Raw genomic sequence first — 26039 nt, forward strand, 5'->3', positions numbered from 1 at the left:
AAAATTCCCATCTTTAAGAAGATTAACTGACTTTAGTTATAGGATTAACTTCATCTGTTCATTAATGTGCAAACAATAAACAAAAAACCCCCATTTTTCCTACCTTATTGTCTCTTCTATTAGACGGTCTGAGCTGCAAATAAAAAGAAAATTCAAATTCTGGAATTATTAAAAGCACATTTAAAACTTGCACTTAATTTTTCTATATTTTACAGGTAGATTATTTTTCCAGTCATTTATGTGAAAAACACCCACACTTTTGAAAGCAGCTAGAGAAAATTCTGGACTCTGAAATTAGTTAACCCACATATATAGTTTTCATCTTAATTTGTTGGCTTAAATCTATTTCTTCCACAGAGATACTTAATAATTAAAGTCAGAACAGTTTTAATTAGAGCACAAAAAAATAAAACTACTTCTTTAATCTAGATAGCTCCAAGTTGTCACCACTGTCTATCCAAAACTTCAGAATTACAGCCAAATTGTTGAGACAGGATAGGCAATAGTTTCAATGCCTATAAGCAGTAATTATTTACATCTTAAAATTTCTTCCTTTTTTGAAAAACAAAATCAATTCTCAGCTTGCCACACTTTAGAATTCAAGAATCTGAATAAAGATACCAATGCACTGTTGATCAGTGAAACATTTCCACTTATGCGTCAAATACTGGAAAGAAAGACACCTCCAAAAAATCCATTTTAGGGAGGAATGCACAGGTAGCTAAGCTTGGTAAAAGGGGAGCTTTACAGCAGAAACAAATTCCCAGACATATGTATCCATTTACCATAAAGACACCACAATCTAGTAAAAACAATTTAAAATTACTCTCCTTTGGGGATACATAACATATAATCAAGTGGAATCATCCTTCGTAAACAAATACTTCATAACAGCCCAGAGGTATTCCAAAGAGGCATCTATTGTCTGTGATTAAGCAACAAGTTTCTGTTTCTTTCAAGAAACCAATTTAAACTAGCTGAAAACAATGAGCTAAATTTTGTCATCAATTACTGTACCAAGGAATCACTAAAGCCACACTTAGATATTAATTCTGCTTAAAAGGTAATTCATTTCCCTCAATATACAAACTGCAAATGATACAAATTTCAAGCACATATTTTAAAGCAGTTTAACAAAATATAAGAACTTGGCAAAACCATTTAGGTTAATAACTAATAAGAATCTTTTAAAAGAGGAGGTGAATAAAAGAATAAACAAGTAAATGGGTAAGCAAGCAAGAAAACAAACAAGCAAGTATGTAATAAATAAAATGTAAAAACTGATCCCTTTGTAAACTGTAAAAAACAATCTGATGAAGTTGTCACCAAGAAATGAGATAATTTACATCAAGCACTGTGGTGATTTCAGTCTTCCGCCTACTTACAGTTAACCAGAGGGACCCTATGTCTTCTTTACTTTTATATAAATATCTTCTAAGACATGTGAACGATACTATTAAGCTACAGTAGGACACAAAAAGCTAAGTGCTAACAGAGTTTTATATTATAGATAACATTTGGAAAATACCAAAAAAACAAAGATGAATGTAGAAATCATTTGTAACCACTCTTCCATTAAAGAGTGCCACATTTGTTTCTTGTCTGGGTAGCCCAAGGAACATCTTTTTTTTTGTTTTTGTCTTCCCTTCTTTCTTTTTTTGGTCACTATGCAGTGTGTGGGATCTTAGTTCCCTACAGGAGATCGAACCTGCATCCCCTATATTGGAAAGCAGACTCTCAACCACTGGACAGTTAGGGAAGTCCCAGGAATACCTTTACTTGCATTTTTCATGGTTTATGTAGCACAGAAATTTTGTTTTATGATCACATGACGTTACCTAGAACATCAACATTCTAGGAATCAACGAACTAAGATGGACTGGAATGGGTGAATTTAACTCAGATGACCATTGTATCTACTACTGTGGGCAAGAATCCCTTGGAAGAAATGGAGTAGCCATCATAGTCAACAGAAGAGTCAAAATGCAGTACTTGGATGCAATCTCAAAAACGACAGAATGATCTCTGTTCATTTCCAAGGCAAACCATTCAATATCACAGTAATCCAAGTCTATGCCCCAACCAGTAACGCTGAAGAAGATGAAGTTGAACGGTTCTATGAAGATCTACAAGACCTTCTAGAACTAACACCCCAAAAAGGTGTAGGGGACTGGAATGTAAAAGTTTGGCCTTGGAGTACAGAATGAAGCAGGGCAAAGGCTAATAGAGTTCTGCCAAGAGAACGCACTGGTCATAGCAAACACCCTCTTCCAACAACACAAGAGAAGATTCTACACATGGACATCACCAGATGATCAACACCAAAATCAGACTGATTATATTCTTTGCAACCAAAGATGGAGAAGCTCTATAGAGTCAGCAAAAACAAGACTAGGAGCTGACTGTGGCTCAGATCATGAACTCCTTATTGCCAAATTCAGACTTAAATTGAAGAAAGTGGGGGAAACCACTAGACCATTCAGGTATGACATAAATCAAATCCCTTATGACTATATAGTGGAAGTGAGAAATAGATTAAAGGGACTAGATCTGATAGAGTGCCTGATGAACTATGGATGGGAGTTCATGACATTGTACAGGAGACAGGAATCAAGACCATCCCCAAGAAAAAGAAATGCAAAAAAGCAAAATGGCTGTCTGGGAAGGCCTTACAAATAGCTGTAAAAAGAAGAGAAGTGAAAAGCAAAGGAGAAAAGGAAAGATATATCCATTTTAATGCAGAGTTTCAAAGAACAGCAAGGAGAGATAAGAAAGCCTTCCTCAGTGATCAATGCAAAGAATAGAGGAAAACGATAGAATGGGAAAGACTAGAGATCTCTTCAGGGAAATTAGAGACACCAAGGGAACATTTCATGCAAAGATGGGCTCAATAAAGGACAGAAATGGTACGGACCTAACAGAAGCAGAAGATATTAAAAAGAGGTGGCAAGAATACATAGAAGAACTGTACAAAAAAGATCTTCACGATCCAGATAATCACAATGGTGTGATCACTCACACTCACCTAGGGCCAGACATCCTGGAATGTGAAGTCAAGTGGGCCTTAGGAAGCATCACTACAAACAGAGCTAGTGAAGGTGATGGAATTCCAGTTGAGCTATTTCAAATCCTAAAAGACGATGCTGTCAAAGTGCTGCACTCAATATGGCAGCAAATTTGGAAAACTCAGCAGTGGCCACAGAGCTGGAAAAGGTCAGTTTTCATTCCAATCCCAAAGAAAGGCAATGCCAAAGAATGCTCAAACCATCACACAATTGCACCCATCTCACACGCTAGCAAAGTAATACTCAAAATTCTCCAAGCCAGGCTTCAACAGTACGTGAACTGTGAACTTCCAGATGTTCAAGCTGTATTTAAAAAAGGCAGAGGAACCAGAGATCAAATTGCCAACATCTATTGGATCACTGAAAAAGCAAGAGAATTCCAGAGAAACATCTACTTCTGCTTTATTGACTATGCCAAAGCCTTTGATTATGTGGATCACCACAAACTGTGGAAAATTCTGAAAGAGATGGAACTACCAGACCATGTAACCTGCCTCCTGAAAAATCTGTATGCAGGTCAAGAAGCAACAGTTAGAACTGGACGTGAACAACAGACTGGTTCCAAATTGGGAAAGGAGTACATCAAGGCTGTATATTGTCAACCTGCTTATTTAACTTATACGCAGAGTACATCATGAGAAATGCTGGACTGGAGGAAGCACAAGCTGGAATCAAGATTGCAGGGAGAAATATCAATAACCTCACATATGCAGATGACACCACCCTTATGGCAGAAAGTGAAGAGGAACTAAAGAGTCTCCTGATGAAAGTGAAAGAGGAGAGTGAAAAAGTTGGCTTAAAACTCAACATTCAGAAAGCTAAGATCATGGCATCTGGTCCCATCACTTCATGGCAAATAGATGGGGAAACAGTGACAACTTTATTTTTTGGGACTCCAAAATCACTGCAGATGGTGACTGCAGCCATTAAATTAAAAGATGCTTGCTCCTTGGAAGAAAAGTTATGACTAACCTAGACAGTATATTAAAAAGCATAGACATTACTTTGCCAACAAAGGTCCATCTAGTCAGAGCTATGGTTTTTCCAGTGGTCATGTATGGATGTGAAAGTTGGACTATAAAGAAAGCTGAGCGCTGAAGAATTGATGCTTTTGAACTGTGGTGTTGGAGAAGACTCTTGAGAGTCCCTTGGACTGCAAGGAGATCCAACCAGTCCATCCTAAAGGAAATCGTCCTGAAAATTCATTGGAAGGACTGATGCTGAAGCTGAAACTCCAATACTTTGGCCACCTGATGTGAAGAACTGACTCACTGGAAAAGACCCTGATGTCAGGAAAGATTGAAGGCAGGAGGAGAAGGGGACAACAGAGGATGAGATGGTTGGATGGCATCACGGACTCAATAGACGGGAGTTTGAGTAAACTCCAGGAGTTGGTGATGGACAGGGAGACCAGGCGTGCTGTAGTCCATGGGGTCACAAAGAATTGGACATGACTGAGCGACTGAACTGAACTGAAACTATTGAGTTTTAAGAGTTCTTTGTGTGTTTTGGGTAACAGTCCTTTATCAGATATGTTTTACAAGTATGTTCTTCCAGTCCACTTCATCATCTTGACAGTGCAGAGGTTTTTCATTTTAATGAATTCAATCTTAACATTTTTGTTCATGATGTTTTTGTCATTATATCTAAAAATACATTGCCAAACCCAATGTTACCTAGAATTTCTCCTGTGTTGTAAAACTTCTAGTAGTTTTGTACTTTATATTTAGATCTATGATCTGTTCTGAGTTATTTTGGGGAAAGGTATAAGGTCAGTGTCTATATTCATTTTTTTGCATGTTGATGTCCGGTTGTTCCCACACCACTTATTCAAAAGACTACCTCTTCTCCATAGAACTGCCTCTACTCTACATAAATATAGTCAAAGAGTATTTGATTATATTTGTGTGTCTGTTTCTGGACTTTCTCTTCTGTTCTATTGATCTGTCTGTCTGTTCTTTCACCAATACCACACTGTCTTCATTACAAACAATATACACAGGAAGTCAAGTTTAATGGGGAGACAGTTTTTGCTTCTTTTCTCCCCTCAAAGTATTTTAACAAATATTTTGGTGTAAAAAAATTTTTTTGTAATGTCAACAAATTTGTTTACAGCAGAAACAGAAAGACTAAGAGAAAATGTGAGGAATCACAGTTCCCATTTGTTGTTTTTTGATAAATGGTATAAAAGGACTGAAATCATAAAAACCTACCTGAGTCATAAAGAATATGAAATATTAAGGAAGCATTTTATAATTTGTTTCTGAAATCTCTAGAAAAACCTTGTATACCAATACAATATAATCTATTATGTAACTTAACAACTCCCCTCAAGTTCATCAGCTCATATTCCACTCAACTTCATCCTGCCTTAGTTTCTTTCTTTATAGAATGAGCACATACAAACTTTTTCACAAGAATGCTGAAAGGAATATATGTAAAGTATATCCTACATAGGACTTCCCTGGTGGCTCAGATGGTAAAGCGTCTGCCTACACTGCAGGAGACCCGGGTTCGAGACCTGGGTGGGGAAGATCCTCTGGAGAAGGAAATGGCAACTCACTCCAGCACTCTTGCCTGGAAAATCCCACAGACTGAGGAGCCTGGTAGGCTACAGTCCATGGGGTCATAAAGAGTCGGACACAACTGAGCGACTTCACTTCACATATCCTACATAAAATCACCCGAGAAACAAAAATGGAAACGCCTTTTGATAGCCAATCTTACTGCTATTTTTTATAACCCTAAATACATCATTTAAGCTGTGTGACCCTAAATTAATGTATTTTTCCCCCTGTAAAATGGACAGTGGGAAGGGTTTTCTTTGAATTACTAATGAACGCAAAAGTAAAAATTTTCATATAAAATTTATGACCATGTGTTCTGAAATAAAGAATATTAATTTACATAACTGATAAACTCTTTTCAGCATCAAATAATCCTTAAAGTAAACAACTGCATTTCTGTTTAACTTCTTTTGGGGTTGATGAATATAAAAATGTTAATGCAAGCTCATCTTTATTTTTGCGCTACTTGAGTATCCTATTCCTTACTTTGTACCCAAAGAATATATTAATATGTTTTCAGATATAATGCAAAATTCTTTTGTGGTGGTCTTTATCAAATACAAAAAGAACTACCAAAGCTATAAATAACTATAAGCTACTCTAGGAAAGACTGCCCCCTTGTGCCAATCAGTAATGTTTAACATACTAAGAAAAAAACACTAAAAACTTTCTGACACTAGAAGTAGCCAGAGTTCTACTAAAATGGTCTTGATCTTTCCATGTTCTGATTTCAACAGCTCATATTTAAAGTGGTGATCTTCAGAGAAAAGTAAACTGAATAGTACATTAAGCTCATATGGACATGACTAATTTATGACATTCAGCAACAAAAGCATAATTCATATCATTTAACTATCATGGTTATTAGCTATTCAAGTGTTTAGAGGCCGAATTCAGAGAGTTTAAGTAATTTTCTGATCCTTAAGTTCTATAACAAAATACAAAGAAAATAATTAAAGAAACCAGTATATTTCAGAAGAAAACTAGATGAAGCAGGAATAGAGTATGGTGGCTTATTTTAAAATATATATATACATTTATATATATATGTGTACGTGTGTGTGTCTGTACATATACATACAGTACATTTTTATATATATGTGTACGTGTGTGTGTCTGTACATATACATACACATACATACAGTTCATCCAAGTTTTTAGGTATTTTGAGCTCTTAGAAAAGATATTTTCTTTGAATTTGATGTATGGCTAATTACCCTTTATAAAGCTTCTTGACATATATAAGTAGTATCAAGCCATGCAAATATAAGTCAGTATCTATATTATTATTAACCTACAGTAGTAGACAAAGTATTAGAGCAACAGACTTGCTAAAGGAAACAAACATTAAGGTAACAAAAGACATATTACAGTTACAGCTTCCCTGGTGGCTCAGAGGGTAAAGCGTCTGCCTGCAATGTGGGAGACCCTGGTTCGATCCCTGGGTTGGGAAGATCCCCTGGAGAAGGAAATGGCAACCCACTCTGGTACTCTTGCCTGAAAAATCCCATGGATGGAGAAGCCTGTAGGCTAGAGCCTATGGTAGGCTAGAGTCTATGGGGTCGCAAAGAGTCGGACATGACTGAGCGACTTCATTTCACAGTTACTGCTAAGTCGCTTCAGTCGTGTCCGACTCTGTGCAACCCCATAGACGGTAGCCCATCAGGCTCCACCGTCCCTGGGATTCTCCAGGCAAGAATACTGGAGTGCGTTGCCATTTCCTTCTCCAATGCATGAAAGTGAAAAGTAAAAGTGAAGTCGCTCAGTCGTGTCCAATTCTTAGCAACCCCATGGACTGCAGCCTGCCAGGCTCCTCCGTCCATGGGATTTTCCAGGCAAGAGTACTGGAGTGGGGTGCCATTGCCTTCTCCTCACAGTTACTAATACATTACAAATTACATTAACAAGTAAGTAATGTGAATGCAGACTTTTGTGTATATATTTGATAGCATCCTATCTTTCCTAATTATGGTCAGAAAAGTTGTAATTCTTTCATTAGAAGAATTAAATGAATTAGCACTGGTAAAGCATTCGGTATAATAAACAGCACAAAATGTCTGCTATATGTGTAAATAAATTAATAAGTATGTACCACATAGTATGCATTTATTCAATAATACCTACTTTCGAAGGTGGTCATGTTCTTTCAAAAATAGTTCAGTTCTTCTGTTGTTTACTCCAGACCCACTTTTATATGACCTAGAAGAAAGAAAATTTTAGAATGTTTGTTGGCAGATACTATAAAAAATGATTAAATGATTACTCCAGTAATATCCAAAGTGGACAAATTGAGCCTCTCCATATACAACTAAAATGTATAATCCTTTTTATCTCCTTTTAAAAATGGCATCTATGATAGATAAATATACACGGCTTTCTAGTTTAAGAATTTATTTTTCACCAAAATAATCCAACATTCTTAGACAAAAATCTTACTTTTCCTTTTTTAAATTTTATATACACATTTGATAACTTCTAAAAATGTGTATTTTGTATCAGTTGCCAAAAAGTCCAACTCACTAAAGTACATGAAAAGAGAATATACATTCATTCATTTGTTTATTCATTAACTCGGCAAATATTTATTCAACATCTCTTAGGTACCACACATTTTAACAGTAAAACATGCTACTTAGCCATGAGTTGTTCACAGTTTAGACAGGTACATAAATTATTTAATTTTAATTCCGTGTAATAGGAACTATTACTATAATACTATATAAATACTATAATATTTATATACAAAAGAAGAGAGTAGTCATTACTACAGGGCAGAAGGTAGATTACAGAGCTTGTGAGAAATACAGAAACCTTCTTAAGCAGAGAAAATCCATAAAGAATACCCTACAAAACAAGTGATAATTTACAGTTGTAAAAAGTGGAGGATTATTTCAGGAAGGAAGGATTGCATGTGCAGTGTCATGGGGTGTGGAAGAACAGAGTGGCTTCAAGAAACTTTGTATCATCCATCTTGCAGAATGAGGTTTGGGAGGGTACTGTAAAAGATGAGAAAAGCAGGGGCTTTTAGAGCCTTTCCTTTCTTTCTCTATTATTTCCTCTTGTCTTTATTTTCCCCAAGTGGGAATAATACTCCTGATTGATTACGACACAGCACATGAGGTAGGGAAGCCACTGAAAGGGAATGTTGCCCTAAAGGGAAGCTAAGGATCTGCCAACTGTGGAGTACTTCAGGATTTCTGTCCTGGCTTGAGTTCATTACAATTTACAAGAAAATGCTTTGTATCGTTACTACCAACATTTTCATGTTTCAGTTCTTTACTTACAAAGTATCAAGAACCACAACAAAAAAATTCAAGTAACTGCACACATACTGCAGTGAGACAAAAGGGGGTCATGCCATTAAAGTGAACCACGACCTGAGAGCAGGTTCTAATGTGCAAAGCGCAGCAGGAAAGAAAACACCAGGGAAAGCTGCACAATATAACCAGTACCACACTGGACTTGGAAGACTAATGTTGTTTAGTTGGTCAGTCGTGTCCGACTCTTTTGCGACCCCACGGACCCCACCCAGGCTCCTCAGTCCATGAGATTTCCTAGGCAAGAATATTGGAGGGGGTTGCCATTTCCTTCTCCAGGGGATCTTCCCAACCCAGGAATGGGACTGAAACCATGTCTACTGCTTGGCAGGCAGATTCTTTGCCACTGAGCCACCTGGGAAGTCCATGAACCAGTAAACCTCAAACAAGACTCCTAATATCTAGTTTTATAAAATGGGACTAATAATTTATATCTATATCAAAAGATTCAGTTCAGTTCAGTTCAGTTGCTCAGTCGTGTCTAACTCTTTGCGACCCCATGAATCGCAGCATGCCAGGCCTCCCTGTCCATTATCAACTCCCGGAGTTCACTCAAACTCATGTCCATTGAGTCGGTGATTACATCCAGCCATCTCATCCTCTGTTGTCCCCTTCTCCTCCTGTCCCCAAACCCTCTCAGCATCAGACTCTTTTCCAATGAGTCAACTCTTCGCATGAGGTGGCCAAAGTACTGGAGTTTCAGCTTTAGCATCATTCCTTCCAAAGAAATCCTAGGGCTGATCTCCTTCAGAATGGACTGGTTGGATCTCCTTGCAGTCCAAGGGACTCTCAAGAGTCTTCTCCAACACCACGGTTCAAAAGCATCAATTCTTCAGTGCTCAGCTTTCTTCACAGTCCAACTCTCACATCCATACATGACTACTGGAAAAACCATACCTTAGACTGGACGGATCTTTGTTGGCAAAGTAATGTCTCTGCTATCTAGGTTGGTGATAACTTTTCTTCCAAGGAGCAAGCGTCTTTTAATTTCATGGCTGCAGTCACCATCTGCAGTGATTTTGGAGCCCCCCAAAATAAAGTCTGTCACTGTTTCCACTGTTACCCCATATATTTCCCATGAAGTGATGGGACCAGATGCCATGATCTTAGTTTTCTGAATGTTGAGCTTTAAGCCAACTTTTCCACTCTCCTCTTTCACTTTCATTAAGAGGCTCTTTAGTTCTTCTTCACTTTCTGCCAGTAAGGGTGGTGTCATCTGCATATGTGAGGCTATTGATATTTCTCCCAGCAGTCTTGATTCCAGCTTGTGCTTCATCCAGCCCAGCATGTCTCATGATGTACTTTGCATATAAGTTAAATAAGCAGGGTGACAATATACAGCCTTGATGTACTCCTTTCCCAATTTGGAACCAGTCTGTTGTTCCATGTCCAGTTCTAACTGTTGCTTCTTGACTTGCATACAGAATTCTCAAGAGGCAGGTCAGGTGGTCAGGTGGTCCCATCTCTAAGAATTTTTCAGTTTGTCATGATCCACACAGTGTATTACTTTCTCTAATTTAATAGTGATCCACAGAGTGTATTACTACTATATCTCATCTCATTAACTATATTTTGCCATATATTATACTAATTTGAATATGTGCTTACTCCCCTCCAGCATCTAAAGGGCCAAGTTAATCTTTTCATTTCTACCTGCTATTGCAACTGACATATTATCTAACAGTAATCAAGAAATAGTTTAGCAAATGGATGAACATGTTTCTTTCATGATAAACTTTAAGAAAACAAGTTATTACACTGGAATATAGTCTAGCAATTCCCACAAATTGTGTGGTAGCCAAATGACTATACATTAAAGGCTGTCTGTTACACTGGTTCTCAATGCATTCTTTAAAATACATACGTATACAGATTATAAAGAAACTAGACACAAGACCTATATGTGCCTGAGAACTAATAATAATACAAAATTCCAAATACAGCAAAAATGTTTCATTTTCTTTACTCCTATATGTTATACAAAGTACATATGACTAAATATAAGAAAAACAGATAAAACAGAGACAAACAATAAGAATTAATTTTCCAAGATAATTTCTGGAGGTAAAAACATAACTGATGACTGGACAATTCTGGGTTTAGAGTTTTGGACAAAAATTTTGAATAGAATGAATATTAAGTGGTTTATACTGTAAAACTGTCTTACTGTTACAACAAAGTAAAGGAACTCCAAGACAACGTTTGTCAGAGTACACATGATATGTACAGTTCATAAGATGGTAGTACACATCACAGTTCATGAATCATCAATATCGTACTTATGAAACCTAAATACCATAAGTGAGACAAGGAAAGGTCTCAACAGACGGCCTAAAAGTGGGACTGCAGCTTTTATTAGATGCCCAATGGATCTGACCTTGTCAGTCAAGAACAGCTGTAAAAAAAAATTCGAAACTGTGTATAAAATGCTTATTAAAGGTGAGGTAAAGGGAGGGAGGAAAAGAACACAGTCAAAAATTATGGATTAAGAGCAGCATAAAAATGCTGGGAGTCCTTAAATAATTTGACGTAAAGCTATGAGTCTGTATAAAACCTGGAAAAAACAGATTTAGGATTCTGGGGCAGTAAAGGCTACTCTAATAGCTACTTAAGTAGGTAATTGTTGTGGTAAGGGAGAGGGTAGAGGGACAGAAAGGGTCATGAGGAAGGGAAACACACAGAGCTTTGGTTATTGGTGATGTTATTAACATAATGCTCAAGGTGGGTAGGAGGCAATCAGAGGAAAACTCACGAAGACATCATCTGAACTGGACTTTGAATTAAGACAGGAAAGTCACGGTTGGCAAGAGTCAATGATAAAACTAGGGTAAGCTGGAGATAAGACCAGCAGAGTAGATTAGGACCATATTGGAGCAGCAATGTTTAAAGAATTGTGAAATGCGAAATAGAAACCCTGAAATCTAATTCATGGTTCTGCTACTCAATTTGTTGTTAATCATGGATACACTTTCAATCTAATTCTGAGTAAACACCCTACAAAATAATATAAAAGGTAACTTACTCAATATCCTTTCGTACTGATCCCATGAGATTCTCCCTTTCCCGTATTGCCACAAAGTTTGCTTTGGTTTTATGGAATTCATGTGTATAATCCTGCAATAAATTAATATCCAGTCTCAACATAAACTTTTACCTTATTGAGCCAGTTATGTATTGTTATACTACAAATCTCTGTCAAGAAAACTGCTATTTGAGAAATCTAATTGTCAAGAGGTAAAAATGCCATTATAATCAGTTTCCCGAAGAGTGACCAACTTTTTTCAAGTGAAAACAGTTTGGCACCAGAGGGGTGGTGGTAGTGGTGTGTGTGTGTGTGGTGTGGTGTGGTATGTGTGTGTGTAGTCACTTCAGTTGTATGTATGTACGTGTGTTTGTGAAATCACTTCAGTCTTGTCCAACTCTTTGCAACCCACTGGACTACAGCCTGCCAGGTTCCTCTGCCCATGGGATTCTCCAGGCAAGAATACCGGAGTGGGTTGTCATGCCCTCCTCCAGGGGATCTTCCCGACCCAGGAATCAAACCCAGGTCTCCTCCATCTCCTCCACTGGCAGGAAGGTTCTCTGCCACTAGAGTGCCTCCTGGGAAGCCCGGCACGAGGGTAATAGTGCCATTAGATCACCATCCTGTGTATCCTCTCATACCCTGTCTTACAGGGCAGAATTGTAAAGAAAAAATAATCCTCAGATAAAATAAATTCAAATAGCCTAAGATAAAAATTTGGAAGCTCTTTCTACTCATTAGTGTACCCAATGGGGCTTATTTTCAAATTTCATCATTTTGGAACTCCTGCAGAAAGTTATTTCTAAACCAATCAAATGAAGAGGATCGTAAAGAATAAAATAATTTTAGAATATTTCCTTTTCTTTTTTCTACCATATTTTTAAGTTATTAAGGAATATTCATTGCTTTTAAAAATTCAGATAAATATATTAAAAAGATAAAAAAACATAATCCCACCTCCCAGAGAGCCCCTATTGATCCTTTAGAAGCAAAAATTATACAAGCATGTGGGGCACCATGAACTAAAAGAGCACCTTTTCTTTCAGTTTCTTTCAGGAAATATGTTTTTGTGTATACAAGTTTATTATTTCTTTCATTTATGCTAAAAAAACCTCATAGTCTGCTGTAATCTTTTAAGTTCATAAAATATCAAGTAATCTTTCCCTATTAGCAAACTGAATCTATATTTTTTAAAATTTAATATGTAATTTTTAAATTATGACTGCATGCTAAGTGCTAAGTTGCTTCAGTTGTGCCTGACTCTTTGCTACCCTATGGGCTGTAGCCCGCCAGGCTCCTCTGTTCATGGGATTCTCCAGGAAAGAATACTGGAGTGGGTTGCCACACCCTCCTCCAGGGGATCTTCCCAATCCAGGGATCAAACTAGCGTCTCTTGTGTCTCCAGTGTTGGCAGGCGGATTCTTTACCACTAGCGCCACCACTGCCGTAATTTAATAAATTCCCTACGATAAGCAATTTAGTTGCCTTTTTTCCCTTTTTCTGGCTGTTAAAAAGAGCTTCAATAAACCAGCTGTGTATATATTTTACTGTACTCGCTAGGTACATTTAAAGGGTAAATGCCTGGTAGAATAACTGGGTCAAACAATCTTACACAAAAATTTGGATAGTGCTAAAATGCTTTCTAGAAAGGCTACAACTTACATTCCCAGAAAATGAAGAGTGTCTATTTTTCTGTACTCTTGCCATAAATGGGTTACAAATGGTTCAGTATTTGCTAATCTGACAGGTGAAAAATCTTATCTCATTTTGATTTGCATTTTTTCATTTGAGAATGTGGCTGACCATCTTTTTATGAATTTGGCCACTCATTTCCTGTAAATAAGTTTAAGTCCTTTTCCCACTTTTCTATTGGGTTCCCTTTTTCTTATTTCTATCAGTGTATCTCTGTATCACTTGTTAAAGTTTCTGGTAATAGGTCTTGCTTAGTAAAGTCCTTCGGAGAAGGCAATGGCACCCCACTCCAGTACTCTTGCCTGGAAAATCCCATGGATAGAGGAGCCTGGTAGGCTGCAGTCCATGGGGTCGCTAAGAGTCAGACATGACTGAGTGACTTCACTTTCACTTTTCACTTTCATGCATTGGAGAAGGAAATGGCAACCCACTCCAGTGTTATTGCCTGGAGAATCCCAGGGATGGGGAAGTCTGGTGGGCTGCCGTCTGTGGGGTTGCACAGAGTTGGACACGACTGAAGTGACTCAGCAGCAGCAGCAGCAGCAGCAGGAAAGTCCTTTACTACCCCAAAATGTATAATTTCAACCACCAAGAAATTTTATAGTTTCTTTTTCTACATATAAATCTTTGACCCATTTGGAATTTACTCTGGATAGGAGGAACGAGATAGAAATTGAGTGCTTCCCCGCTCCCCTGCCAGAAATTAGCCAGTTGTAACAACTCTTATTTTATAATCTTTTTTCCCCATTGATTCAAAATAGTACCTTTCTCAGAAACTAAATTTTCATGCATATTTGGGTCTATATATATGAACTCTGTTGTATTCTATTGATCTAATTTTCTTCCAGAATCAAATGGTCTTCACTATTCTAGATTCTTAACAGGTTTTAATATGTGGTAGAACTAGGTATCTTTTACTACTTACCTTCATCTTCACATGTTTTCTTCTTGGTTATTTTTGTATGACCATCTCAAATAAACTTTGGTGGCATTTTGCCATTTTTTTAAAAAAATGAAGCAAACAAGAAAAACCCTGTTATTTCCATTGGGATAACATTCAATGAAAGTTAAAGTCTCTGAGTGGTGTCCAACTCTTTGCGACCCCATGGACTATACAGTCCAAGGAATTCTCTAAGCCAGAATACTGGAGTGGGTAGCCTTTCCCTTCTCCAAGGGCTCTTCCAAACCCAGAGATTGAACACAGGTCTCCTGCATTGCAGGCAGATTCTTTACCAACTGAACCACAAGGGAAGCCCATGAATACTGGATTGTGTAGCCTTTCCCTTCTCCAGCGGATCTTCCCAACCCAGGAATCGAACCAAGGTCTCCTGCATTGCAGGCGGATTCTTTACTAACTGAGTTACCAGGGAACATTCAATGGATAGGCTGATTTAGAGAGAAATCTTTTATGCTCCTCAGGAGAACTTTATATATGTAAGTCCTTCCTATACATTCTTATTAAATTATACGTAAAACTTTTAGTTTCTTCTGCTGTACTTTCTAACAGGTTATTGTTTGTGTGTAAGAAAACTGCTTGCTTTATATATTAATTTTGCAAGTCATCAACTTATTGAATTTTTTTCTAATTTTTGTTTAGTTTTCTTGATTATATTAGCTATATAACCTTATCACCAGTACAGAATACAGATTTTCGTCCCCCTTTTCAATATTTATATCTTGTTCTTTTTACTGTGTAATTGAACTACAAACAACTTCTACACAATGTTAAATAAATATCTGTGGGGACTATGGGGTATCCTTGTCTTTTTTTTAATGGGAAAGCTTTTACTGCTTTATTATTAAGCAAGATGATAGATTTTAATCTCATGTACACATTTCTGTACTAGGTAAATAAAGTATTCTATTTCTATTTTTAACATGAGTTTTAAAAATTAGAAATGACTGGATTTTTTCAGTATTAAAAAATTTGCCTTCCTATTTGTACTACTATATTTTCAGCACCCTCCCATGTAAATCTTTTAAGAGTTTGTTTGTTTCATTGGTATACTTTTAGTATTTTTCTCAAACAATACATTAAATATAGCAAATTACTTCTCTTCCCTGCTATCTTCCAAGCCTGATGAAAGTATACTAGAAACCATCATGACTGCTTATGTATGACCACTGGCTACTTCACTGCTTCAGCTAGGTGGCAAGATCTTCCACAGCAGTAACATACTTACCTACTGATGAATATGATTCAATTTTACCAGGCAAAAGAGAGAGCTAATAAACACGTTTAGAATTTTATAGTAACAAGAAAAAAAAAAAGCAAAACAGGACAAACTTCCATAGCACAGCATTTACCCTCTTGGAAGATTTTTCCCTTTGTTCTGCTAAATACATGTGTACATGTTCTCTTCGTGGAGCAAAGAAAACTCAAAAGCCTCCTATAATGACATAAAACCCTCAAGCCCAGTGTATTACCTGCAGTATGTCTCTATGTCGCTGTAACGTGTGCATCAGTGCTGCATTCAAGGAGGGGACACCTGCACTGTTGGTGTATTCCGCCATTTTATCATTTACTCCTGTAAGCTAAAACAGAAAAAAAGGAAAGAAAGAAAATCCATACAAACATTTGAGAAAGCACGATAGAGAGATAAAAGCAAATTAAATGCCTATATGCCCTTCTGGCTAACAGCAAAAAAATAAAAACAAGAGACAGCATGTAAGGATTTGGTATTTCCCCAAAATAATCCAAAAGGGCTGATAAAATAGGACCTTGGAATGGCTGTTATCAAAACTCAAGTGGCCTGGGGAGGCACACATCTTGAATGAAAGGGTAATTTCAATAAATATGTCTGCATTAATATAATCTAGCACCATACCTAACAAGTACAGTTACTAGGAAAATAATCCTTTAACAGAAGGTACTCACTCTTGCCAAAAGCTGTTCAATCTCAATCGCCATAGTTTCAAACATTCTGTCTTGGCTTGATCCATTTAAAAGGGGTGTTGTGTCAGAGCTAAAGACAAGTTCAAATAAAGAGAATCTGTTACTTAAACCTAATCCTTTAAAATATACTTAAAATGATAAGGTAATTATTTTTAAAAAGGTCAAGTGGAACCCCTGAGACATTCTTTTTGTTTCATAAAAAAATGTAATTTTTATTAAAGTTTTCCTGTAAAGATCACACATCCTGAATATTAAATTCAGTATTAAATAAAATTGAATGTACGACTGTCCCAATCTTAATAATGCAAAGAAATTCTAAATGCTTGCTTCCTGTTTCCCAAACGAAAATAACTTAAGCTATGACAGTGCCTAATTAAATGCTGGATCTGAAGGAACAAATTATGTGAAATAAAACTGCAGAACTACATAGTACAGCATGTGAGAGGAGCCATAAATGTATTAGAGAGATTATGTTAGATCTGTGAGAAATAATCTTTAAATTTTTTCCCCTAAGTTCTATCTTCCTTCCATGACTCTTTTCAAAATGAAATAAAATTGAGATTTAAACAATCCACAAACTGGGTAAATAATATTAAATAATCAGGAATTGGCTTCAAGTCTAATAAAGATAGCTATGTCTGGCAGGGAAGTTTTAATACCAATCTTTTACATTTCCTCTTAGATTATATAATTACTTTTGTTTTGCTTTGCAAAAATGTACTGAACTGTCTTCTAAAGTCTGGAAAGTCAAACCTAATTTTTACAAGTGAAACTTATGTTTGGCAGATTCAAATTCTAAAACCAAATGTCTTGAAAGTTTCTGTCTCTTCTGAAAAACCATTAACCTTCATTAAGTCCCCAAGTGGAATATATTATCATATGAGCAGCTGTAGCTCAATACTGGTCTTATTTACACTGAACACAGATAAATACCAGACAATGACTAGGTTCTCCACTCTTACTAAGACTTTGTCTTGCCCTGTGGCAGTTGCTTTATCAGTGTGCTTCCCTGGTAGCTCAGATGGTAAAGAATCTGCCTGCAATGCAGGAGACCCGGGTTCAATCTCTGGGTCGGGAAGATCCCCTGGAGAAGGGAATGGCAACCCATTCCAGTATTCTTGTCTGGAGAATTCCAGAGACAGAGGAGCCCGATGGGCTTACAGTCCATGAGGTCGCAGAGAGTCAGACACGACTGAGCAACTAACACTAACACTTCTTTTTTAAATGGCAAAATTGACCTTGGCTCTTTCTCTTTTCTACATACACATTTATAGCAACAGTAACAAACAGTGAAATAGCCAAAAAGTAGCTAATAAGGAGGATTTTCAATTTAGGATGCTTAGGTCCAAATTTTTCTTTAAAATTTTAATTCATTCACCTTAAAATATCTCATTCTTTATTACGTGTCAGAGTCAACCCAAGGTTCCATGGTTATCTCTTAGAATGTGCCCAGGGGAAATACTTTATACACTACTAATGCAGATCCTCCCCTACCAGATATATGAAAAAGAACAATGGACCAATGATGTATGCTCCATCAGGAAGAAAACTGCCTCTATCTTGTTCACAGATATAAGCCTACCACCTAGAACAGTGCTTGGCACATGGCAGATGCTCATTAAAATCCTTGCTGAATGAATGAGGAGGCAATCTCTACATTCACCACTCTCAGGGAGGTATGAGTCCAGGGAAATGAGGGAAAACATCCTCTCCACAATACTGAGACTCAGTTAAATTTAATTCATTTCATAAGTATGTGGTGATTCACAGACCACATAGTTCTCAAAACACACAAAGTAAAAAAAATACCTCCTGGAAGAAAAACTATGGTCATCACTGAGTTTATTCATTATGACGTGCTTTCAACCTGGGCAACAAACACTTTAAGATGCACTGGATCCCCATGGCCCTAGGTTTCTTGTTAAAAGGGACAGTGAGAGTGAAGTAACCCCACAAACTCATCCTCAATTTGTTGTAGAATTTCTGATGGGATGTTTTCGAATAGTTTCCCCCTTTAAAGGAGTCATAAAAGTACAAGTATACCTCAGAGATACTGTGGGTTTAGGTCCAGACCACCACAATAAAGCAAGCATTTCAATAAAGTGAATCACATTAATTTTTTTGTTTCTCAGTGCACATAAAAGTTGTTAACACTTTACTGTAATCTGTTAAGTATGCAATAGTATTATTCTTAAAAAAAAAACCAATGTACACACTGGAATTTAAAAATACTTTATGGCTTTAAAATGCTAACCATCACCTGAGCCTTCAGTGAGTAATCTTTTTGCTGATGGAGGGTCTTGCCTTGTTACTGACAGCTACTGACTGACTAGGGTGGTGGCTGGTAAAGGCTGGGGTGGCTGTGGCAATTTTAAAAAATAAGACAACACTGAAGTTGTTGAACTGACTCTTCACGAACGATTTCTCCACAGCATGCGATGCTATTTGACAGCATTTTACCCACAGCAGATCTTCTTTCAAGATTGGAGTCAATTCTCTCAAATCCTGCTGCTGCTCTATCAACTAAGTTTATGTAATATTCTAAATCCTTTGTTGTCGTTTCAACGATCTTCATAGCATCTTTACCAGAAGTAGATTCTATCTCAAGAAACCATTTATCTATAAGAAACTTAGACACACACACACACACACATATATCCATGCATGTGTGCATGCTATGTTGCTTCACTCAGGTCCGACTCTTTGCAATCCCATGGACTACAGCCTGTCTGTCCTCCGTCCATGGGATTCTCCAGGCAAGAATACTGGAGTGGGTTGCCATGCCCTCCTCCAGGGGATCTTTCTGACCCAGGCATTGAACTCAAATCTCTTATGTCTCCTACACTGGCAGGCGGGTTCTTTACCACCGGGGAAGCCCATATATATCCATATGTATACATGTATCTGTATCTATATCTATCTATCTGTAAATATATATAAGAAATATCTTATCATCTGTGGCAGTTCAGTTACAGCTTCAGACTCCACTTCTAACTTCTAATTCTCTTGCTATTTCCACCACATGCGCAGTTACTTTCTCCACAGAAGTCTTGAACCCCCTCAAAGTTATCCAGGAGGGTTGGAATCAACTTCTTCCAAATACCTGGTAACATTATTTTGACCTCTTCCTGTGATCTTAATGCTCTTAATGGCATCTAGAATGGTGAATCCTTTCTAGAAGGGTTTCAATTGACTCTGTCCAGACCTATCAGAAGAAGCACTATCTGTGGAAGCCATGTAATGTTTGTTCTTTTCTGAGAAACTGGTATACTACTCTTTGAACAGATGTAAATATAGTCTTATCTTTGAACCTCACTTTAGGCCATCCACTTATTTAAAAAAATATTAGGAAATACTTAAGACAGGAAGATAGATAGATAACGGCTTCCATTATTTCTTATTTCTTCAGTAGTAAGACTTGAAAGTTGAAATTACTCCTTGATCCATGGGCTACAGAACGGACACTAACACAGGCATGAAAATAACGTCAGCCTCACTGTGCGTCCCCATGAGAGCTCCTGGGTGGACAAGGTGCATTGTCAGTGTGCACTCATATTTTGAAAGGAATCTTTTTTCAGAAGGGTAGGTTTCATCAGTGGGCTTAAAATATTCTGTTGTAAACACATGTGTTATCATCCAGGCTTTGATGTTCAATTTATGGAGCACTGGCAGAGCAGATCTAGCACAATCTTTAAGGGCCCTAGGATTCCTGAAATGGTCAGTGAGCACTGGCTTCAACTTAAAGTCATCAGCTGCATTAGCCCCTAACAAGAGAGTCAATCTGTCCTTTGAAGCTTTCAGACATCAACTTCTCTCTAACTATGAAAGTTCTAGATGACACCTTTCAATAGAAAGCTGTATCATCTATATTGAAAACCTGCTAGTTAATGTCACCACCTTCATTAATTACCTTAGCTGGATCCGCTAGATAACTTGCTACAACTTCTATGAATATATCAGCACTTGTGGTTTCTCCTTGCTCTCTGACGTTATAGGGATGTCTTCTTTCCTTAAACCTCACAAACCAACCTCGACTAGCTTCTGCAGCTTCCCCTCTCAGCTTCACAGAACTGGACAGAGTTAGTGCTTTGCTCTGGATTAGGCTCTGGCTTCAGGGAATGCTGTGGCTGGTTTGATCTGTTCAGACCACTAAAACTTTCTCTGTATGAGCAGTGAGGCTGTTCACTCTCTTATCATTCGTGTGCTCACGGGAGCAGCAGTATTAAGCTTCTTTCAAGAACTTTTCCTTTGTGTTCAGAACTCGGTTGTTTAGCCTAGCCTTTGACCTATCTCGATTTTCAGTATGAATTCCTTTCCAAGCTTAAAATCATTTCCAGCTTTTGATTTAAAGTGACAGACACTTTCACTTGAACACTTAGAGGTCACTGTAGAATTATTAATTGGTTTAATTTCAATATTGTTATGTCTCAGGCATAGGAAGGCCTGAGGACAGGGAAAGAAAAGGGAGAACGACCTGTCCATGGAGGAGTCAGAACACACACACTGATTAACTCTGCCATCTTACAAGGGTGTAGTTTGCGGTGCCCCAAAACAATTACAATAGTAACATCTACTAAGCCCATGTGTCACAACTACTGACTCTCTGTTCTAGAGCTCGGGAGCCACAACTACTGAAGTTCAAGTGCCCGAGAGCCCGTGCTCCACAACAAGAGAAGCCCCAGCACTGCAGCGAAGAGTAGCCTCAACTTGCCACAACTAGAGAAAGCCTATGCAGCAACGAAGACCCAGCATAGCCAAAGATAAATAAAATTTTTTTTTAAATAATGTTAAACAAAAAAGCAAGTTAAAAAGTAACCATTATGAATTGTTCAGGAACACAAATATACGTAGTAAAAACATATGGAGATTATAGGGAGGGAGAGAATGGGATGCCATCAGAGGCTTCAAATGAATTGATAATGATTATTTCTTAAAGTGGGAGATAGTCACACAGGGATCCATTATATTATTCTTTCTATCTTCCTGTCTTAAGTATTTCCTAATATTTTTTTAAATAAGTGGATGACTTAAAGTGAGATTCAAAGATAAGACTACACTTACATCTGTTCAAAGAGTAGTATACCAGTTTCTCAAAAAAGAACAAACATTACATGTACACACTGCTGTATTTAAAATGGATAACCAACAGGGACCTAGTGAATAGCACAGAGAACTCTACTCAGTGTTATGTGGCAGCCTGGATGATGGGAGGGGAGCTTGGGGGAGAATGGATACATGTATATGTATGGCTGAGTCTCTTTACTGTTCACCTGAAATCATCACAACACTGTTAATCAGATATACCCCAATACAAAAAAAAAAAAAAGAACCAAAATTTAAAATAGCTTGGATCATTAACAGTGAGGACATATCCACTGCATTAGATTAATTCTAAAACAGCAGAATAGCAGTAGGTATACTTTGCATTTGAGTAGTCCCTCAGATCCATTTAGCAATCAGAAAATATAAGAAACACAATGTGGGCAAAGCAACATTTCCTTATACGGGATGAAAGAGAAATTTACTTCTGATGAACTCATTCTTAAACCTTAGCATTTCCCTCCTGATACCAACACAATTTTTGTCTAAGGATTCCAAATAAATGTCAGTCTCTAGAATTAATAATTTTTATAAATCACTTTAAAAACCACCAAAAATTCACCAATAGACCAAGTTACAGAGTTATATATTTTACTTTATTTTTTTAATGCTTTAAAAATATTATATAACTATAAGGCAAAAGAGAGAGAATCTGGTAGTACCTATACCTGTCGCGTCTTCCATCTCGGGCACTGCTGTGACTGTAACTTGTACATAGTTTACTGAAGGAAACTAGTTTCAGGTCAAGTTCATTTTCCAGCTGTCGAGCCTGTTTCCTGAGATCTTTAACAAAATTACAAAAGCAAATAATTAGACACAAAAAGTCCTATAAACAACACAAAGCTTCTGAAGAAAACAAACTATGAAGACGATCATACATCTAGAGTACTAGAAGATGCGAACCAAACACTTACCCATGGAAACAAACTGTCACTTATTAAACTTCAGATGAGGCAAAAAGGGGAGAAATAGTGGGAAATGCAAATTTTCGGCTTTATACTAAAGATAGCTAGACAACGAATGTTGTTCTAATGTCCCTCAAATTATTTCTATAGCAGTTAACTAAAATTTTGTAACTCAGGAAAACAGAAGAGAACAAAGCACCAAAGGAACTGAATATGGTTTATGACCAGCACTGTATCCATTTACCAGCTAATTTTATAAAAAAGAAACCATCACTATTTTTGACAGGGATTATCCTATCTCTTTAAGTGTCAAAGCTTTACTAGGCTTATGAAATTTATGAAATTCTTAACAACAGAGTGAGTGATTGTTAAAGAGAAAAAATCACTGACAAAGATTTAAAAAACTATCTTTCGACAAGCTTACTGAAAGATATTTGAAGAGGCTGAGTTTAACAGCAAATGAACAATGTGCTACCGACAAGGTCAACTCTAAGTATGACAGAAATAAGAGCATAAGTTTGAAAAGAACAGAAGAAAACATACATGGAGAGAAACTGGCATCATGTAATAGTTTGGCATCTAAGTTAAGTGAGAGAAGCCAGTCCAGTAACTCTTATCTAGAAATGAGTACTTTCATTCATGATGAAGTAGAGGTCAAAATAAAACTATTGGAATATAGAACACATAGTATAAACATCTCATCTTTCAGGAATAAGAATATAAAACATTATTTCAATAGACTAACCAGCAACCAGATGTAGGAAGCACCATGCAGGTAATACAGTGAAGTACATTTTCCCAGAGACTAAACCTCACAATCTCAGCTCAGCCTAAAGTTCTCTGAGAACTGGCTCTGAGATTTATTCACAATTGATTTAACCTACGAATCTCAGCTTTTTGCTTTATAAATCTTTACCTTCAGAGTTTTTCTATGCATTACTAATCATGTATTTAAAGCACCTGGCACAGAACTATAGACACAGGGAAGAAACGTGCTGGACACAGAGGCAGGTGGGGATGGTGGGATGAACTGAGAGATTAGGTTTGACATAAATACACTACTTAAAAAAAAAAAATAGGGCTTCCCTCTAGTTCAGTTGGTAAAGAATCTGCCCGCAACGCAGCAGACCTGGGTTCGATTCCTGGGTTGGGAAGATCCCCTGGAGAAGGAAATGGCAACCCACTCCAGTATTCTTGCCTGGAGAATCCCATGGACAGAGGAGCCTGGCGGGCTACAGTCCATGGGGTCCAAAGAGTCAGACACAGACTTAGCGACTAGAGAGAGAGAGATGCCTAAAATAGCTCGTGGGAACAGGGAGCCCCAGCACAGGGAGCTCAGCTCGGGCTCTGTGATGACCTAGATGGGTGGGATGGGAGAGGCGGGGGGAGTTCAAGAGGGACGGGATAGATGTATCCACACAGCTGATGCACTTCACTGTACAACAGCAACGAACACAACACTGTAACGCAAGTATACTCAATAAAAAGATAGGCTGCTATAATTACTATAGCACGATGCTTCAAAAAAGTATAGCCTAATGACTAAATTAAAGATACCAATAACCACCTCTACATAATTGAAAAATATTTTCTAGCTAGCATACACATTTCAAATAAGCATTTTAATACGTTTTAAACTATCAGCACACTTCTCTGTAATTAGTAATTGTCTTCTCTAGTACTGAGCGACTTCACTTTCACTTTTCACTTTCCTGCATTGGAGAGGGAAATGGCAACCCACTCCAGTGTTCTTGCCTGGAGAATCCCAGGGACGGGGGAGCCTGGTGGGCTGCCGTCTATGGGGTCGCACAGAGTCGGACACGACTGACGAGACTCAGCAGCAGCAGTATAAAGTATCAAGTAAAAGCATATTGAAAGTGTGACAGCCAAGTACTCGTGAACTTAGAATGAAGTATTTGAGACCAAGAGGCTGATTGTGACAATAATGTTATTTGTGGTGGTCTCCACAGGCTTCAGTGGGGAGCAAGAGGAAATAGGTAAAAAGGAAAGGGGTTTCGGAGAGTAGTTTCTATTATATTTTGCAGAAGAGCAAAGAGACAATTAAAAAAAAAAAAAGGTGAGCCTTCTCTGATCTCTGTTCATCATCATGGTCCAGAAATGAGTTTTACCTGAGACCACTTTATCGAATCATATTTTCAGGAATTAAATAAACGTACTTGTCAAGTCACAAGATAGTTTTTTTTTTTTTTTTTGGTAGAAGAGGTATAGCAGATGCAATCATTACAATTCACATTGATTCTCTCAACTTTCTCTTTTTAACAAAACCGATCTCCGGAGCAGAGGGTAAAGTTATTTCCTCTGCCTTCAAACGCCGACTCGCCACTCAATCCTAGAAGTCCCAGCCCGAAGCTGCCAAGGGGACCCCACAGGAGGGAGTCATTCCGCTCACACAACTTCCCTCGATGGACCGGACCGACAAGTTCCTCCTTTCTCTTTTCCTACTCAATTGTCCAACAGCGACCTCAACTCTAAGGCGTTGACTCCTCCAGACTTTTGGACTCAACACTCGTTTCCTCTCAGAGTTCACACCCCAGACCCCTCCGTCCAAGTTCCGCTACCGCCTCAGCCCAGCTCTCCTCCGGAGAATCAGACCCTCTTTCTGTCGGCCGCGGCTCAGCCTTCTCTGCCCAACACCTGCCCCAGGTCCCGCTGCCGATCAGGTCAGCCTCCTCCCCAGACCGTAAGGTTTCTACAACTCCCAGGCCCGAGGACTCCCAGTAGACCAGCCCTACCCCTCAACTCAGCCACTCTGGAGGCCAGGCTCTTCCCTCTGCTGCCTCCGCCAAGACCCGTCCTTACTCAGCCCCTCTGCCCCTTGCCAAGACGTACGAGGAGGTCTCCCCTCACCTTCCCAGTAATTGCTCGTTCCTGCCGCCATCTTTGTTGTCCAACGTCAGTGGGGGTAGGAGAGTAGAGGCGAGGAGAGCCAGAGAGTCACGTCCACGCCTTCTTCCGCTGGGCGCCAGGGCCGATGGGATACGTGAGCTTCCACAGACACCGCCACCTGGTGGTCAATATTTCATATTACACCTTTTGAATAGCGAGATGGACAGCTTCAGATTTAGCGCCTGACACTCCCTGAACATCTGTCTTTTTGGTGTCTGTATTCGCTCTCCGCGTCCCAAACCCTTGAGCATCATCGCCTTGAGCTGGCCGGGTTTATCCCCTCTTTAGGCGATACTTCCCCTGGAGAAGGACATGGCAACCCACTCCAGTACTCTTGGCTGGAAAATCCCATAGACGGAGGGGCCTGGTAGGCTACGGTCCATGGGGTCGCGAAGAGTCGGACACGAATGAGCGACTTCACTTTCACTTTTCACTTTCATGCATTGGAGAAGGAAATGGCAACCCACTCCAGTGTTCTTGCCTGGAGAATCCCAGGGATAGAGGAGCCTGGTGGGCTGCCCTCTATGGGGTCGCACAGAGTCGAACATGACTGAAGCGACTTAGCAGC

The 26039-nt window shown here is 38.4% G+C and overlaps 1 protein-coding gene across 4 annotated transcripts in view; it reads right to left on the reverse strand.

Annotated features, from left to right (window-relative positions):
* Positions 1–25589, reverse strand: part of GOSR1 (golgi SNAP receptor complex member 1) — a 34593-nt gene extending 9004 nt beyond the window's left edge. For 3 of the 4 annotated variants that reach the window (XM_006059522.4, XM_006059525.4, XM_044939468.2), the window contains exons 1-7: positions 25433–25589; positions 22322–22442; positions 16542–16629; positions 16091–16198; positions 11972–12063; positions 7757–7831; positions 104–133 (exon numbers count right to left, since the gene is read on the reverse strand). In XM_006059522.4, the coding sequence (XP_006059584.1) occupies positions 104–133; positions 7757–7831; positions 11972–12063; positions 16091–16198; positions 16542–16629; positions 22322–22442; positions 25433–25463 (545 nt within the window). In that variant the 5' untranslated portion in view covers positions 25464–25589. The remainder of the gene's footprint in view (positions 1–103; positions 134–7756; positions 7832–11971; positions 12064–16090; positions 16199–16541; positions 16630–22321; positions 22443–25432) is intronic. The other variant, XM_006059523.4, reaches the window with a different exon arrangement.
* Positions 25590–26039: the final 450 nt, after the last annotated feature.

This window comes from Bubalus bubalis, chromosome 3, assembly GCF_019923935.1.
Source record: "Bubalus bubalis isolate 160015118507 breed Murrah chromosome 3, NDDB_SH_1, whole genome shotgun sequence".
NCBI lineage: Eukaryota > Metazoa > Chordata > Mammalia > Artiodactyla > Bovidae > Bubalus > Bubalus bubalis.